At 44.0% G+C, this 14802-nt stretch overlaps 1 protein-coding gene across 3 annotated transcripts; it reads left to right on the top strand.

Annotated features, from left to right (window-relative positions):
• Positions 1-2840: 2840 nt before the first annotated feature.
• si:dkey-28a3.2 (uncharacterized) lies at positions 2841-14802 on the top strand. Of its 3 annotated transcripts, none has more exons than XM_062065031.1 (7): positions 2841-2974; positions 7411-9872; positions 10244-10810; positions 11158-11216; positions 11289-11329; positions 11408-11722; positions 14675-14802. In XM_062065031.1, the coding sequence occupies exons 2-7, from the start codon at positions 7551-7553 to the stop codon at positions 14689-14691; spliced, it is 3321 nt and encodes a 1106-aa protein (XP_061921015.1). In that variant the 5' UTR covers positions 2841-2974; positions 7411-7550; the 3' UTR covers positions 14692-14802. The 3 variants fall into 3 exon arrangements, with proteins under 3 accessions (XP_061921015.1, XP_061921013.1, XP_061921014.1); XM_062065029.1 differs by lacking the exon at positions 14675-14802 and adding an exon at positions 12548-13106; XM_062065030.1 differs by lacking the exon at positions 14675-14802 and adding an exon at positions 12532-13106.

Here is a 14802-nt window from a genome sequence, read left to right as displayed (position 1 = left end):
GTCGATTCTTTTTTTGTGTTATACTGTAAAACCATTCTAGGGTGCCGTAGCTTAAAATCCAGCAGAAGGTGCTGTCTCAGGTCATCATTTTCCAGCAGGAAGATGCCTTGACAAGATGTGTAAACTGCACGTTTTGTAGGTATAACACTATAGTGTATGCCTGGGGTTGTTCATTTTACTGCGTAAAACTGACTTAATAACTGAAAGACTGGTTCATGTTGTGTTAAACTCCCGATGAACCATGGGTCCATAGGCAGCGATCTACATTTCTGCCAGTGGGTGCTCAGTGTGTGTGTATACAAAAAAAAAAGACGTTCAGCCAAGTTAATATCCCATATGATTTGTGGCTTTATTATTTTGTAAACAGACCAAACTCCCCACAAAATTAACTACAAGATTGATTTTTCAAAAATTATTTTAAAGATTGAAATTTGCCATCAATCCCACGTGGGTGCTCGGCATTGGTGCCTATACATGGGTCCGACAAATTTTACGTTAGGATAGGATAGAAGGCAGCACGGTGGAACAGGGGTTAGTGCATGTGCCTCACAATACGAAGGTCCTGAGTAGTCCTGAGTTCAATCCCGGGCTCAGGATCTTTCTGTGTGGAGTTTGCATGTTCTCTTCGTGACTGTGTGGATTCCCTCCGGGTACTCCGGCTTCCTCCCACCTCCAAAGACATGCACCTGGGGATAGGTTGATTGGCAACACTAATTTGGCCCTAGTGTGTGAATGTGAATGAGTGTGAATGTTGTCTGTCTATCTGTGTTGGCCCTTTGATGAGGTGGCGACTTGTCCAGGGTGTACCCCGCCTTCCGCCCTAATGCAGCTGAGATAGGCTCCAGCACCCCCCGCGACCCCAAAAGGGACAAGCGGTAGAAAATGGATGGATGGATGAATAGGATAGACTTTATTCATCCTACAGTGGGGGAATTGTGTGGTTGCACTGCAGATACAAAAAGCCCCCCAAAAAGGTGAAAACAAGAACATTGAAGAAAACAAAGGACTCAAAAGACATTAAAAGAGCACAGACTAATGCAACCAGCTGCCACTTCAGTGAAGCCATTTCTACATACTGCTCAAATTAAAACACAACATAAAAAACAAAAAATGAGCAACAAAACGAAATCACAATTTTAACATCCACATACAGTGCTCCACACCATCGTCTGGGAGCCTCACGGCCAGGAACAGGAACAGGTCCAACAAAGTTACCAACTCTGTCCTAGGCTGCCCACTAGCCCTAAACCAATGTCCGGTCCGCGCGGATGAATCCGCCTATGGAGACCGAAGTGTCCAATACATGCTCATTCAGCTCAACGCTAGCTCCGCAGCCCTGTCTCTTCGTCCGCATCTACACCGGTCTCTCCACGCTGATGGCGGTGCAAGCATGGCCCCCGGCAGATTCAAAAGTTCACAAAAAAGCTCTGCAGAAGTCACGAAAGTACCACCCATTGTTGAATTTGAAGCTACAGCACCCTAACATAGTTGTACAATTTAACACAAAAAAGCCCCCAAAAGGCAAAAAACACACCCGAAAACAAGAGGGAAACATCAAAAACACAAAAGGAGGTTATACAAGAGCGCACAGCTCCTGCAACCAGGAATGACTACAGTGGCGTTATCTTGGGGGGAAAAGTGTTTATCACTATTTGTTGGTTCCCGGCTGGTCCGAATTAGAAATTATTGAAAATAAATCAAATATTTTCATACCTAGAGCATACTGTGTTTTAACATTATTAGAGTTAGAGTCAACACTTGTTGAATCCAATACTGTATAGTAAAGCTGCATGAGGCTGAGCCAATCAGTGGCCATGTTACTAAACAGTGCACTCTGATTCAAAGAAAATTGTGGTAGATTCCAACACTATTGTAAGCGAAAACCTAATTAAAAACAACAACAAAAATTTCCTTTGAAAATATAATATTAATCTAAATATAGCCTATATCGCTTATCCTCATTAAGAGTCACGGGTAGGCTGGAGCCTATCCCAGACTTCAGGCAAGAGGCGTGGTACAATTTTCAAGTAGTGTTTCTATGAAATCAAAAACCGACCATTTTGTATGCCTATGAAAAAAAAAATTTTTTACATTTGCACAATGCAACATTTCTAAAAAAATTGTATAGGAAGAAGCAATTACAGTAATCTAGAGCAGTGGTTCTCAACCTTTTTTCAGTGATGTACCCCCTGTGCATGTTTTTGGAGGTGGGAAGAAGCCAGAGTACCAGGAGGGAACCCACGCAGTCACGGGGAGAACATGCAAACGCCACACAGAAAGATCCCCAGCCCGGGATTCAACCCAGGACTACTCAGGACCTTCGTATTGTGAGGCACATGCACTAACCCCTGTTCCACCGTGCTGCCAATACTTTTAGATAGTTAGGGAAAATAAATTAAATATTACTTTTATCTTTAATTATGATCATGATTTCTGGTTATGTTAGGCTGGCAGAGAAGGCCTTGCTGGCCCTGACAGCACGCCACAGCGTTGTTGACATATGTTTTTTTTTGCAGTGCATGTCAAATATAGGTCAGCTGGTGAGTCAGTCAGTCAGTCAGTCAATCAATGGCACTTTGTCCTGCTCTTCCAAGTTGGACAATCAAATCATGCATTACTCAATGTCCTTCTTATGTATTTTGTGTGTCTAGAATGCATCCTGGGTGTGTGTGTAGGCCTTTGGTGCAGGGACATTTGTCCTATCAATTAGATAATGGACATTTGTTATGATAGCATTGTGAAGAATGGCGGCCACACACACACACACACACACACGCACACACACACACACACACACTGAGGTCCAACATCCTGGTACTTGTGTGCGTTGTCAAGGGAGCCCGAGCACGGTTGGCTGGCGGAAGCGAGCTGCAGTGTGTCCTGCCTGATCTGTCCTCGCGCCACAAAACAAGAAAAAACCTTCCCCTAAACCCAGCCGCCCTGGGGACAAAGTTAGATGTAACCCAAAGAAAAGGTAAATGACCGTGCATGCTTTAATTGCTTTCGCGGGTTCTTTTTCGCTGGTAGGCGCAGGCAGACGGCGAGGACAAGAGGAGGAAGATGTCCATTGTGAGACATAGCTTGTAGCCTTCTCCAATGGCGCACTCGGGTCTTCTTTACGCTAGTGTGTGTTTAAACGTGCCAGAGTCCTCTGTCGACTTCGTTTTGAACCAACCAAGAAAACGTTCGATTAATGGTAAATATTTGTCGTCAACGGGCAGAAATGTAGAGTGATTAAAAAAAAAGGACACGTTTAAAGGGGCCGTGTACCCTGACTCCTTTGTACTTCCGGCTTCTTTTACGTTGAACAAGACGTGTAGGTGAAAAAATACAACTGTTAGCCATTTTTAATAGTCTCAGTGTGTACATAATGTATCCTCTCAAACCTTACATAAAGTGGACAAACATGTGGCATTTCTTGTTTTATGAGAAAGTACGTTTGTATTTATTACTGTGAGATTCATTCAGATTATTAGAGAATACATAGGATGTCGATTTTTCAAAAACATCAGTCATGGCAAGTTTATTTATAGAGCACAATTCATACACAATGCAATTAAAGTGATATGCATGAAGTTACAAGAAGGCAAAAATATAAAATAATCATAAGTCAAATTTAAAATCAGAAAATAAAATAATCATAAAAAATAGTCGTGAGATCGACAGGCGGATCGGTGCGGCGTCTTCAGTAATGCGGACGCTGTATCGATCCGTTGTGGTGAAGAAGGAGCTGAGCCGGAAGGCAAAGCTCTCAATTTACCGGTCGATCTACATTCCCATCCTCACCTATTGTCATGAGCTTTGGGTTATGATCGAAAGGACAAGATCACAGGTACAACCGGCTAAAATTAGTTTCCTCCGCCGGGTAGCGGGGCTCTCCCTTAGAGATAGGGTGAGAAGCTCTGCCATCCGGGAGGATCTCAAAGTAAAGCCGCTGCTCCTCCACATCGAGAGGAGCCAGATGAGGTGGTTCGGGCATCTGGCCAGGATCCCACCCGAAGGCCTCCCTAGGGAGGTGTTTAGGGCACGTCCGACCGGTAGGAGGCCGTTGGGAAGACTATGTCTCCCGGCTGGCCTGGGAACGCCTGGGGATCCCCCGAAGGAGCTGGACGAAGTGGCTGGGTAGAGGGAAGTCTGGGCTTCCCTGCTTAGGCTGCTGCCCCCGCGGCCTGACCTCTGATAAGCGGAAGAAGATGGATGGATGGATGGACAAAAATAGTCATAATTAAAATTAGAATCAATCAAATAGTGTAGCTAAAATACTTTCAGTTGTCATTTGTACAATTAAATACAAGTGTTCTCAGTTGAACATTGCCAACGTTGAGGCCCATCTTACATCTTCTGGAAGACTATTCCAGATATTAAGAGCATGAAACTGAAACACAGTCTCACCATGTTTCGACCTGACTCTAGGCACCAGTGGGGGACCACTCCCTGAAGTTCTCAGACTTCGAGAGATGGTTCAAGCATCAAGGTTTGGAATTGGGTGTTAAATCACCAAAATGATTCCAGAGCTGCTCACTGCTCCCCTCACCTCCCAGGAGGAGGAACAAGGGGATGGGTCAAATGCAGAGAGTAATTTCACCACACCTAGTGTGTGTGTGACTATCAGTGGTACTTTTAACTTATATGGATCTAACATGTCAGAGACGTAATTTGGCATAAGACCATGAAAAGCTGTTTTAAAGTCTATTCTCTGAGCAGCAGGAATCAAGTGCAATGACTTAAGCACTGGACTAATATGGTTGTATTTCCTGGGTCTCGTCAGAACTCGAGCAACAGCATTCTGGATGTACTGCAGCTACTTTACAGCTTGTTTAGAAAGCTCAATGAGAAGACCATTAGAGTAGTCCAACCCGCTGCAGACAAAGACATGGATTAATCTTTCTAAATCTGATTTAGAAATCATCCTCTGATTTTGGCAATATTTTTCAGGTGGTAAAAGCAGCTGATGCCATTGACCTAATGTGGCTGTAAAAGTTCAAGTCTGAATCCATTATTACCCTTAAATTTCTAACCTGATTATTAGGTTTCAGGGAGAGGGTCTCAAGACGACTAATAATAGTTTCCCGATTTCACTTCTGTTTGAGTTTAGCTGAAGAAAATTGTTTTGCATCCACACACTAATCTGTTCGATGCAGCGACAAAGTGAATCAACAGGCCAACGTTGACCTGCCGTCAGTGACACACAGATCTGAGTGTCATCTGCATAGCGTGGTAGGACACATTGAAACTGTGTATTAGCTGGCTGAGTGGCAGCATGTACAAGTTGAGCTATAGGGGTCCCAAAATCAAGCCCTGAGGAACCCCACAGGTCATAGCCATCTGGTGAGAGACACAGTTACCAATGTCAACAAAGTATACGTTTTTAACAGCGTGAGAGCACTCTAAGACATGAAATAACACCTGCATAGTCACATTTACATTTGTTGACTCCAATATGGTAATGCTGCGTTAGACTGAGCCAATCTGTGGCCACGATACTGAACAGCATTTAGTGGCCAATACTACTGTAGTATTGATATTTGTAGCTCATTTAGCCATTGTTATGGTTGAAAATGCCTACTTCAGGCTAATAATCTGCAATAGAGTGAAACAGCAAACTTCGACGCTCGATGTGGCGTGGGGCGACTGTATAATCTTTACAGGTGTGATCCACAAATGGACCAATACATGTCCTGGTTTGATTTAAAATTGATATCTAAACAGTCCTCTTCATCATGCTGTTCGCATTTTGACATCACAAAACAAAGACGACACCAAACAATTGATCAACAGCCATTGCAAGGCTTTAGACACGATGTCCCCGTATTTAGAGAATTCAAATTACCGTATGTTCACCTGGAAAAGTTGTTGTCCATGAATATCCCTTGCATTTTTTTAGTAGTGTATATTTGTAAGGACTTCCAAAAATTACAATGTCACTCGTGATTCCTCACAAAAAATATTGCATCAATTATGTATTGATCTTATTTTGACCTTACATGCTTCTTTACCTTAACAGCGGATGGTTACCCTAAAGGCAGCGCTGGTCGTTATACGGTCAGTGATGAGGTCAATGCATATGTCAGTGTAAAGATGAGTGAGTAGACCCCGACTGGTGTGCTCGCTGGCAAATTTCACTTCAATCAATCAATCAATCAATGTTTATTTATATAGCCCTAAATCACAAGTGTCTCAAAGGGCTGCACAAGCCACAACGACATCCTCGGTACAGAGCCCACATACGGGCAAGGAAAAACTCACCCCAGTGGGACGTCGATGTGAATGACTATGAGAAACCTTGGAGAGGACCGCATATGTGGGTAACCCCCCCCCCCCCCTCTAGGGGAGACCGAAAGCAATGGATGTCGAGTGGGTCTGACATAATATTGTGAAAGTCCAGTCCACAGTGGATCCAACACATCAGCGAGAGTCAAGTCCATAGTGGGGCCAGCAGGAAACCGTCCCGAGCGGAGACGGGTCAGCAGCGCAGAGATGTCCCTAACCGATGCACAGGTTAGCGGTCCACCCAGGGTCCCGACTCTGGACAGCCAGCACTTCATCCATGGCCACCGGACCTGTGCAACTCCTCCTCCCCAAGGGAGAGGGGAGCAGAGCAGAGGAGAGAAGAAAAGAAACGGCAGATCAACTGGTCTAAAAAGGGGGTCTATTTAAAGGCTAGAGTATACAAATGAGTTTTAAGATGGGACTTAAATGCTTCTACTGAGGTAGCATCTCTAACTGTTACCGGGAGGGCATTCCATAGTACTGGAGCCCGAATAGAAAACGCTCTATAGCCCGCAGACTTTTTTTGGGCTCTGGGAATCACTAATAAGCCGGAGTTCTTTGAACGCAAAATTCTTGCCGGGACATATGGTACAATACAATCGGCAAGATAGGCTGGAGCTAGACCGTGTAGTATTTTATACGTAAGTAGTAGAACTTTAAAGTCACATCTTAAGTGCACAGGAAGCCAGTGCAGGTGAGCCAGTATAGGCGTAATATGATCAAACTTTCTTGTTTTTGTCAAAAGTCTAGCAGCCGCATTTTGTACCAACTGTAATCTTTTAATGCTAGACATAGGGAGACCCGAAAATAATACTTAAAAACTGTTACAAAGTTTTCAGCAAATAAATGACATTCATTCAAGTAAACACCTGTATAACATTCTGAAAATAACATTGCATTTGTGTCCAAATATTGGGCTCTTTTGTAGATTTTATTTAAATAATGCAAGTGAGTAATAAACTGTGATTATTCATGATTAATCCACATTCTAAAATGTGATTAATCTGATTTAAAAGGATAATTTGACAACACTAATATTTATTGTTGTTCACAGGGCAACTAAGGAGAGTTTCATATAGTACTTGTTCTATTCTCACTGAACATAATGCCTAATGTTTGATCTGCTTTCTCTTCCTTCAGAACACCTGATTCCCAATGTGATGCTGTCCCCACTATGACATCATGAAGAAGACCAAGTTGTGTCATTGAGGACTGAATGAATGGATCCATGTGACCAGCCATTTTGATGAGATCTGACGGGCGTCCAAGCTGGCAACAGCATGCCATGTATCAAACGGAAAGGTGGATCTGCATCTCAGCGGTACCGACCTGCCTCCGAATACGACGATGCCACTTTGGCACGCAGAAGGGAATACTGGCGAACCCAGAAGCGACAACAGAGAGCCCGGCTTTCGGGGCAAAGAGAGAAACCAGTGCAGGAGAGTTTGGTTAAAGCTTCCCGTCTGAGTGCTCCCGTGGGGGGGAATTCTACTTCATCTGTGTCTCAGAGGTCCAAAACCACTGAGAGGGTTGTGACCAGGTTGACCAATGGCAGCAAAGCTAAAAACACACCGCAACTCAGATCACACCAGACGACACACATTACGTTATGCTCTCAGAAACCTTCACCTCCTGATGTGACCTCTTCGTGTGACCTTGCACTTATCAAAACTGAAGACACAGCACCTCAAAGGAGAAGTAACAATGCCGACTCTATCCCTATACTCCATTCTGAGGAGGAGAGAGCGGCACTACGCAGAGAGCACTGGCGGATGAAAAAACGAGAGCAGCGAGCCAGAATGGCCGCAAAGCTCGCCAAAGCTAGGGAGTGGACGCAGAACAGAAATGTCACATCTAAGAGAACTGAAGCTGCTCATCCTCTTGCAAAGGTGAAAACACAAACGTCCTATAGGAATACAGCCTCCAAAATGGGGATTCCTGATGGGAACTCGGGGAGGAAGTCTCCAAATCTTGTACTGTCCTCTGTCCCTCGAGGGATCCCCAGATGCAGAACACCTCGGCAGAGATTTATAGAAGCTCAAAGACATCTAAAACTTAAATCCTTATGTCTGACATCAACTTTTAACATGAGACACGTTCTTAGAATAGACTCCTGCGACACACCGGAGCAGATCATTGCAAAACAAAGGGAGTATTGGCGGGTTAAAAAGAGAGAACAGCGCGCAAAGATGACCATGGAGGCCAAGGCCAGACTTAAGGAGAAAGACACCCTAATGCGACGTGTCCGACGCTACCAGAACATCCTGGAGGACATGAGGAGGGCCCGAGCACTGGCCCAGTCGTCAGGAAGCAGCCTGCGCCAAGCGTCTGAAATCATCGGGGGTTTCATCAAAGAAGATGGGACGGTGTCTGATAACGTTCCCCAGTTTGTTCCCCTGTATCAAAACACATCTAAAAGTGGTGAAAGGCTTCACACTCCAAATCCTGTTGATGCTAAGTGGAGACCTCTTTGTGTCAAGCAGCACCTCCCTCAGGTGAACGTGTCCCTTGCTAGACTGGCCACTAAAAGCACAAACACATCAGCCATTCAAAGTGCCAACAGCCATCTCACTCTTACTCGTCCTCAAACACAGCAGAATTCCCTTCTTGGGACTCCGCCCCAGGGTGGTTGTGTCATGAGAATGGCCGTGTCAAATAGCGTGCTCGCCTTGGATCCAGTGTTAACGGAGGAGAATAGGATGGCCAAAAAGCGGGAGTACTGGAGGGTGAAAAAGCGGCAACAGCGGGCTGCGCGGGCTGCCCGACTGAGGCAAAGTGTCTCTGAGGCGAGACATGCAGCAACACTGCAGAGGAGGAAAGCCATGAGACAAGAAGCAGCAACAACCACTGTGGCACCAAGCAGGCCTCCAGTGGGGCGTCCAGGAAACCAAGCGCCTATTTTTAACGACAGCCAGCCTGTCACGCCACTTTTATATGCCATCAAACAGGAGCCCACACCAGCAGCTGACCTAAGTTGTGTCCCTCAAGCAGCCATATGTCCAGACCTCAAACCTCCAGCCTCCCCATCACCTCCAGTGCCCCAGCCTGAGCCAGACCCAGCTGTGGCTGCAGACAGCCAGGCTACCACTCTGCTAGCTGTGGCCTCCATGAAGAGGCTGCTGGAGGAGTCACTAAGCACCGTCCACAGTGAGTGTAAAAACGAAGAACCCCACATTAAGGCTGAGATTAAAGAAGAGGCTTTAGGGCCTAATCAAAGTCCTGTGGCTCCCATCGTTGCTGACCTGACACTGGAGGTCAAAACGCAGCCCCTCCTCAAGGACGGCCATACGTCTCCTCTTTCTACCTCAGACATGGTCCTCCTGCAGCCCACATGTAAGCGCTCACCCCAAAGCACTCCTCTGGTCAATCGGGCAGACACCCCCAGGCTTCGTCCCACCAGGGCAGTATCCAATCAGAACTACCGCTCAACAGAGCCACCCAAGCTTCATCACCTCTCCCAGCACAGTAGACAAAACCAAATCATCGGTGGTTGTCGGCAGGCATTGGACAGAGTGGAGCAGAGCGCCATGAGCAGTCTGCAGCAGAAGAGGGAGTACTGGAAGCTCATGAAGAGGCAGCAGAGGGCTCGTTTGAAAAACCAGGTGACCGTTTGTTTTATGATTTTCTAAAAATTGTCATGTCTAGAGCGCTTTGTGTAAAAATGTAACAGAGACTGTAAACGTCTCTCTGGGATTCGACACTGCAGCAGCAAAAATAGTACTTAGTTGGGGCGCAGGGGGGCGTTTGAAACTGAGTAGATCTTATCACTCGCCAACACCAAGGTAAAAGTCTTAGGAAATGTCTGGTAATCAATAAGTCTTGTGGTTCTTCTGATTTATCCTCAAATTTTAGGTCTTTTGCTTCCAACTTCTATGTTCTTGTATGGGTTTAGTGTGGAAGAACTTGAGATGTCCCAGTACTTGTGTGAATCTCCATGTTGCAGGAAGTCATCATTTTGTGTTTTGCCTTTCAGGGCCCAGCTCTCGCCATCAAATCCATCAAAGTTGTGAAGGCCCCAGCAAAAGTTCTCCCCAAAGCCTCCATCCCTTCCTTTTCTACAGGGAGAAAAATTCCCACTCGACTGGTTCTCAGGTCCTTGTCTTGTAGTGCCGAGCAGTCAGTGGACACAATCAAAGTAAAGCCCACCGTCACCAGTGAGCCATGTGATGTGAACGAGCCATACACAACGTCAGCTTCACTTAAGTGGATATCCAGAAGCAATGATTTCCTCCCGACCCTAAAGCCCCCAGAAAACCCTCTTTCCAGCATTAATCTGCACCCTATCGAACCCCCTGGTCCTTCCACAAACACCACTCTGCGCCCAATTAAAATCACCCAGAGCACAAAACATTTCCAAGCACTGGGATTTTTAAGCACTGTGGGTCCTCCGAAGCCTCTTCCTAGGGAGTCCAAGGAGGACTTTCAGAAGAGGAAGAGGGAGTACTGGAGGATCAAAAAGAAGGAGCAAAGAGCCAGGAAGGCTGTTGGGGATCAGGGGATGGCTTCGAGGACAGCTTCCAACTGCAAACCCATCCTGCAGGTACAACCTATTGACAATGAATATTTCTTCATTAAAAAAAAAATTTTTTTTACAGAGATGTTCAGGGCTGCTGAAGTAGGTCAGCCGGGGCCACCGTGGCAACGGCACACACTAATCTCCTTGTCAAAAAGCTGCTATTGCAAGTTGAAATGACGATATGTTAAAATTCAGGCCCAATTTGTCATCTTCACATTGAAATATCTTCTTAAAAAGTCTATTTGACTGTGTTATTGGGATTGTATTCCCTTTGAGTAGTTGGCCAACATTCATTCTAGCCTGATAAAGGCAAACTTTAAGCTTATTTTACATAACTGTTTCACATACAGTTTGTGTTGTAATCACATCAGGATTCCAATCAGTGGTTGACCTCCGATCCTTTAAGTGAAGAGTCAGAACATCTCATCAGGTACTTTATTTTGCTGGTCTTGGTATTTTGTGTGTTATAGTTGTCACATCAAATGTTTTTGTTTTGTTGCAGCAATTCAATGCAGACTGAGGCCTACTCAGTGCCACTTAAAAGTGAAGTATAGACACAATTTAAATCAGAAGAGACTGAATTGTCAGTAAAAGCTAATTATGTCTGTCTGGCTTGCTCAGGCGAGCTTTTCTTTGCCAACGACGAGCACCATCCTAGCAGTGAGGAGGGTTTCATATCAGAGCCCACGTGGAGGAACATCTACCTCATGGACTACGACCCCCTCAACCAGCTGCTGGTCTGCATGGTGTGCGGTAACCTTCAGTACTCCCACAGCCTGGAGGGGGTCCGGGCACATATCGAGGAGGCACACCCGCAGACACTCACCCTGGAGCCCGCCGAGCGACGATGCATCTTGGAGGCCTGGGATGAGCAGGTGTCCCAACGGGAGCGCTTTTTCACCAGCCAGCTTCAGCAGCATGGAGCTACTCTGCAGGGTAAGATGTCATCCTCGTGCCTTAATACACTTTATAGCTTGAATGTGTTATAGTTCTGTAGTTGCCATGGTGACTCTTTTCTCTGCCTTTCACTATGCGTCGCTGATAGAGACAGATAAACAAAGCTATACTATTTGTAGTAAATAACTAGTACTATTCAGAACTATTAGGTGAAATTTGATAATTTTAACACGGACAGACCAGCCTGGACACCTCATGTCGTAGTGGCATCAGTATTTTGCTTTGTCAAGAGGTGACTAATTCCAATAGTGCAAGCAATATACAATGAGTTCTGCACACTGGGCGTATCGATGTCTGTACCGATAGTGTCGATACCAAGGTGGGTATTGGTATCGGATCGATACTAGCCAAATTGATTCAATCAATCAATCAATCAATGTTTATTTATATAGCCCTAAATCACAAGTGTCTCAAAGGGCTGTACAAGCCACAACGACATCCTCGGTACAGAGCCCACATACGGGCAAGGAAAAACTCACCCCAGTGGGATTGATACTTTTGTTGCCATTTCTCATCTGTCTGTCCAACAAATTACTAGACTTTCCACAGAGTTTATGCGAACGTAGCATCTTTCCTAGGCTGTAAGTGCAAACAGCGCTATGTCTGCTGCTCACTCAGGCACACTTTGCCTCTCCCCTTCTCTTCTCCATTGACTACTGACTTTATTTGTCACAAATAAATGCATGCAATTTAAGTTATTTTCGTCGCTCTAACATTTTTATATTTAAATTTTCTCATGGTGTTGCATTTTTGTTTTTTTACGTTATCTGTGTTGGCCTTGCGATGAGGTGGCGACTTGTCCAGGGTGTACCCTGCTTTCCGCCCGAGTGCAGCAGCGAAAGGCTCCAACTCCCCCCTGCGGCTCTGAGAGGGACACGCCGATAAAAATGGATGGATTTTAACTCCCTCGCGAGCGATGGGTTGGAGACCCCTGCTATAAAAACAATTTTTTTTTACCTGTGTTACATTGACATCATGACATGTGGTTAAATGTATAGAGAAGGAAATGAGTATTCGACCCTGTTAATTCCGCAGTTTTGCTCCCTTAAAAAAAGATACGAACAATTCAGATTTTTGTGGTGGTTTTTAAGGCTGCAGTTATCGATTATTTTTGTAATCGAATAATCTATTGATTAGTTTGTTTGATTAATCAAGTAATCGGGTAAAACACACTTTGTAGCTTCAATGTGTATTTTTGTGAAAAAAAGATTAAAATAAAAAAAATTCTGCTGCCACATTCTTCCTTCTTTTAACATGTGTGCATTAATTTAAAAAAAAAAAAAGTGTTAGCTGCCACACAGATCACAGCACACACAAACCTCCGCTCTCATATGCGCTCTATTTTAGTGGCCGTGTGGAATCTATGTCCACATATTTATAGCTCTGGGCACTCACTGCAGTCCAGATTTAATATGATTTTTATTTTTTACACTCTTAAAACGATTAATCAAAGCCACAGAATATAAATCAAAGCTTTTTTTCCAAATCAAATCAATCGATTCAGTCGATTAATCGTTGCAGCCCTAGTTTCATTGTAACAGAGAGAGACGGAATGTCAAAATATAACTTTAAGTAAAGGTTATAAACTATTTTTTTAGTATTTGATTGAGGGGAATAAGTATTTGCTTATGATTTAGTTGTTGGTGTAGAAACCCCTTGTTGACAAGCACAGAGATCAGATGTTTTTTTTTTTAAAGTTGGTCACAGGGTTGCAAAGCTCTGTGGCGATTTTGGTCCAAAAAAAAAGCCCCAAGCAGAATGTTTTTCATTTCCATGTTTGACAATTGGGATGCTGTTTTTGGAATGATATTCTGCATTTGTCTGCCTCCAAAAACGTTAAGTCCATGTGATGCCCAAGATCTCAATGCTGGTGTCATCATGTGACCGCATCACGTTCTCCAAAGCCTTGTTTGATTCATTCAGATGTTGATGATCAACTTCCATCTGGGCTTCAGCAGGGGGACCTTGTTAGATCTCATTACTCATTTGTATTAATTGTGTGTTACTAATACCGGTAGTTATATTGGTGACACTGGTCCTTTCACATTATTAAACCGTTCCTCCATTGTAATTCCGTGCTAGTCCCTCACTTTTCTCACAATCATCACCAAGGTGAAATCTTGCATGGGGCTCCAGAGCGAGGGTAAATTAGACTTAGACTTCCTTTTTATTGTCTTTCAAATTTGAACTTTACAGCACAGATAAGAACGAAATTTCGTTACATAAGCTCATGGTAGTGCAGGATAAAAAAGCAATAAGGTGCATATATAAATAAATAAATATAAATAAAATAAATAAATAGATTACTGTACAGATAAATATATTGCACTTTTTCACATGCGTCCACGTTTATGGATGTATGTTATATTGTCTTTTTAATTCCAGCGAGTTAATCCATTTTGGGGGAAGTTGAGGGGATAATTTAATTATGATGCGTTCAAGAGTCTAATGATTGCTATCTTGTGTTTCTTACATTTACAAATTATCTGGGATGAGCTCCAGCCCCCCAACAATCCAGAGAAGGACAAGTGGTAAAAATAGATGGATGGGATGCACCAATTGTAGTCTATTTCTCAACAAAAGCTTATTGTTGGTCTTTAAATCAATTCCAGTCTTGTGCAGGTCCACAATCTTGTCTTTGAGGTCCTTTGACAGCTCTTTGGTCTTGCCCATGGTGTCGGGAGAGGTTTGAATGGAAAAGTTGCTAATGTGTGTGCTTCACGGACACCATCATTTTTCTTGTTGGTTTGTAAATAATCGAATACCTTTTTCCTTATTCTGTCTCTCTTACAATAAAACTTTATAAAGGGTTAAACTTATCAATTCAGCGGGGGATCAAAAATGTATGTTTCCTTTTGTAAATTGCAGCCGAAATTTTTTTATGAAGTATGTTTATACTAACGTGTGTTTTTCCTCACATTTGTTTTACAGAAACATATGGGAAGTGACGTACGTGCAGGTTCCCCCCCACCGCCCCAATCAGAAGAGAGTAACTCTACATAACTCTACCTTGTTTATTTATTGTCTTCATTTGTTTCTTCATCACGTGAAAGTCTGGG

The sequence above is a fragment of the Entelurus aequoreus genome, linkage group LG12 (assembly GCF_033978785.1).
Source record: "Entelurus aequoreus isolate RoL-2023_Sb linkage group LG12, RoL_Eaeq_v1.1, whole genome shotgun sequence".
Lineage (NCBI taxonomy): Eukaryota > Metazoa > Chordata > Actinopteri > Syngnathiformes > Syngnathidae > Entelurus > Entelurus aequoreus.
This window is presented reverse-complemented; position numbering and strand designations above follow the sequence as displayed.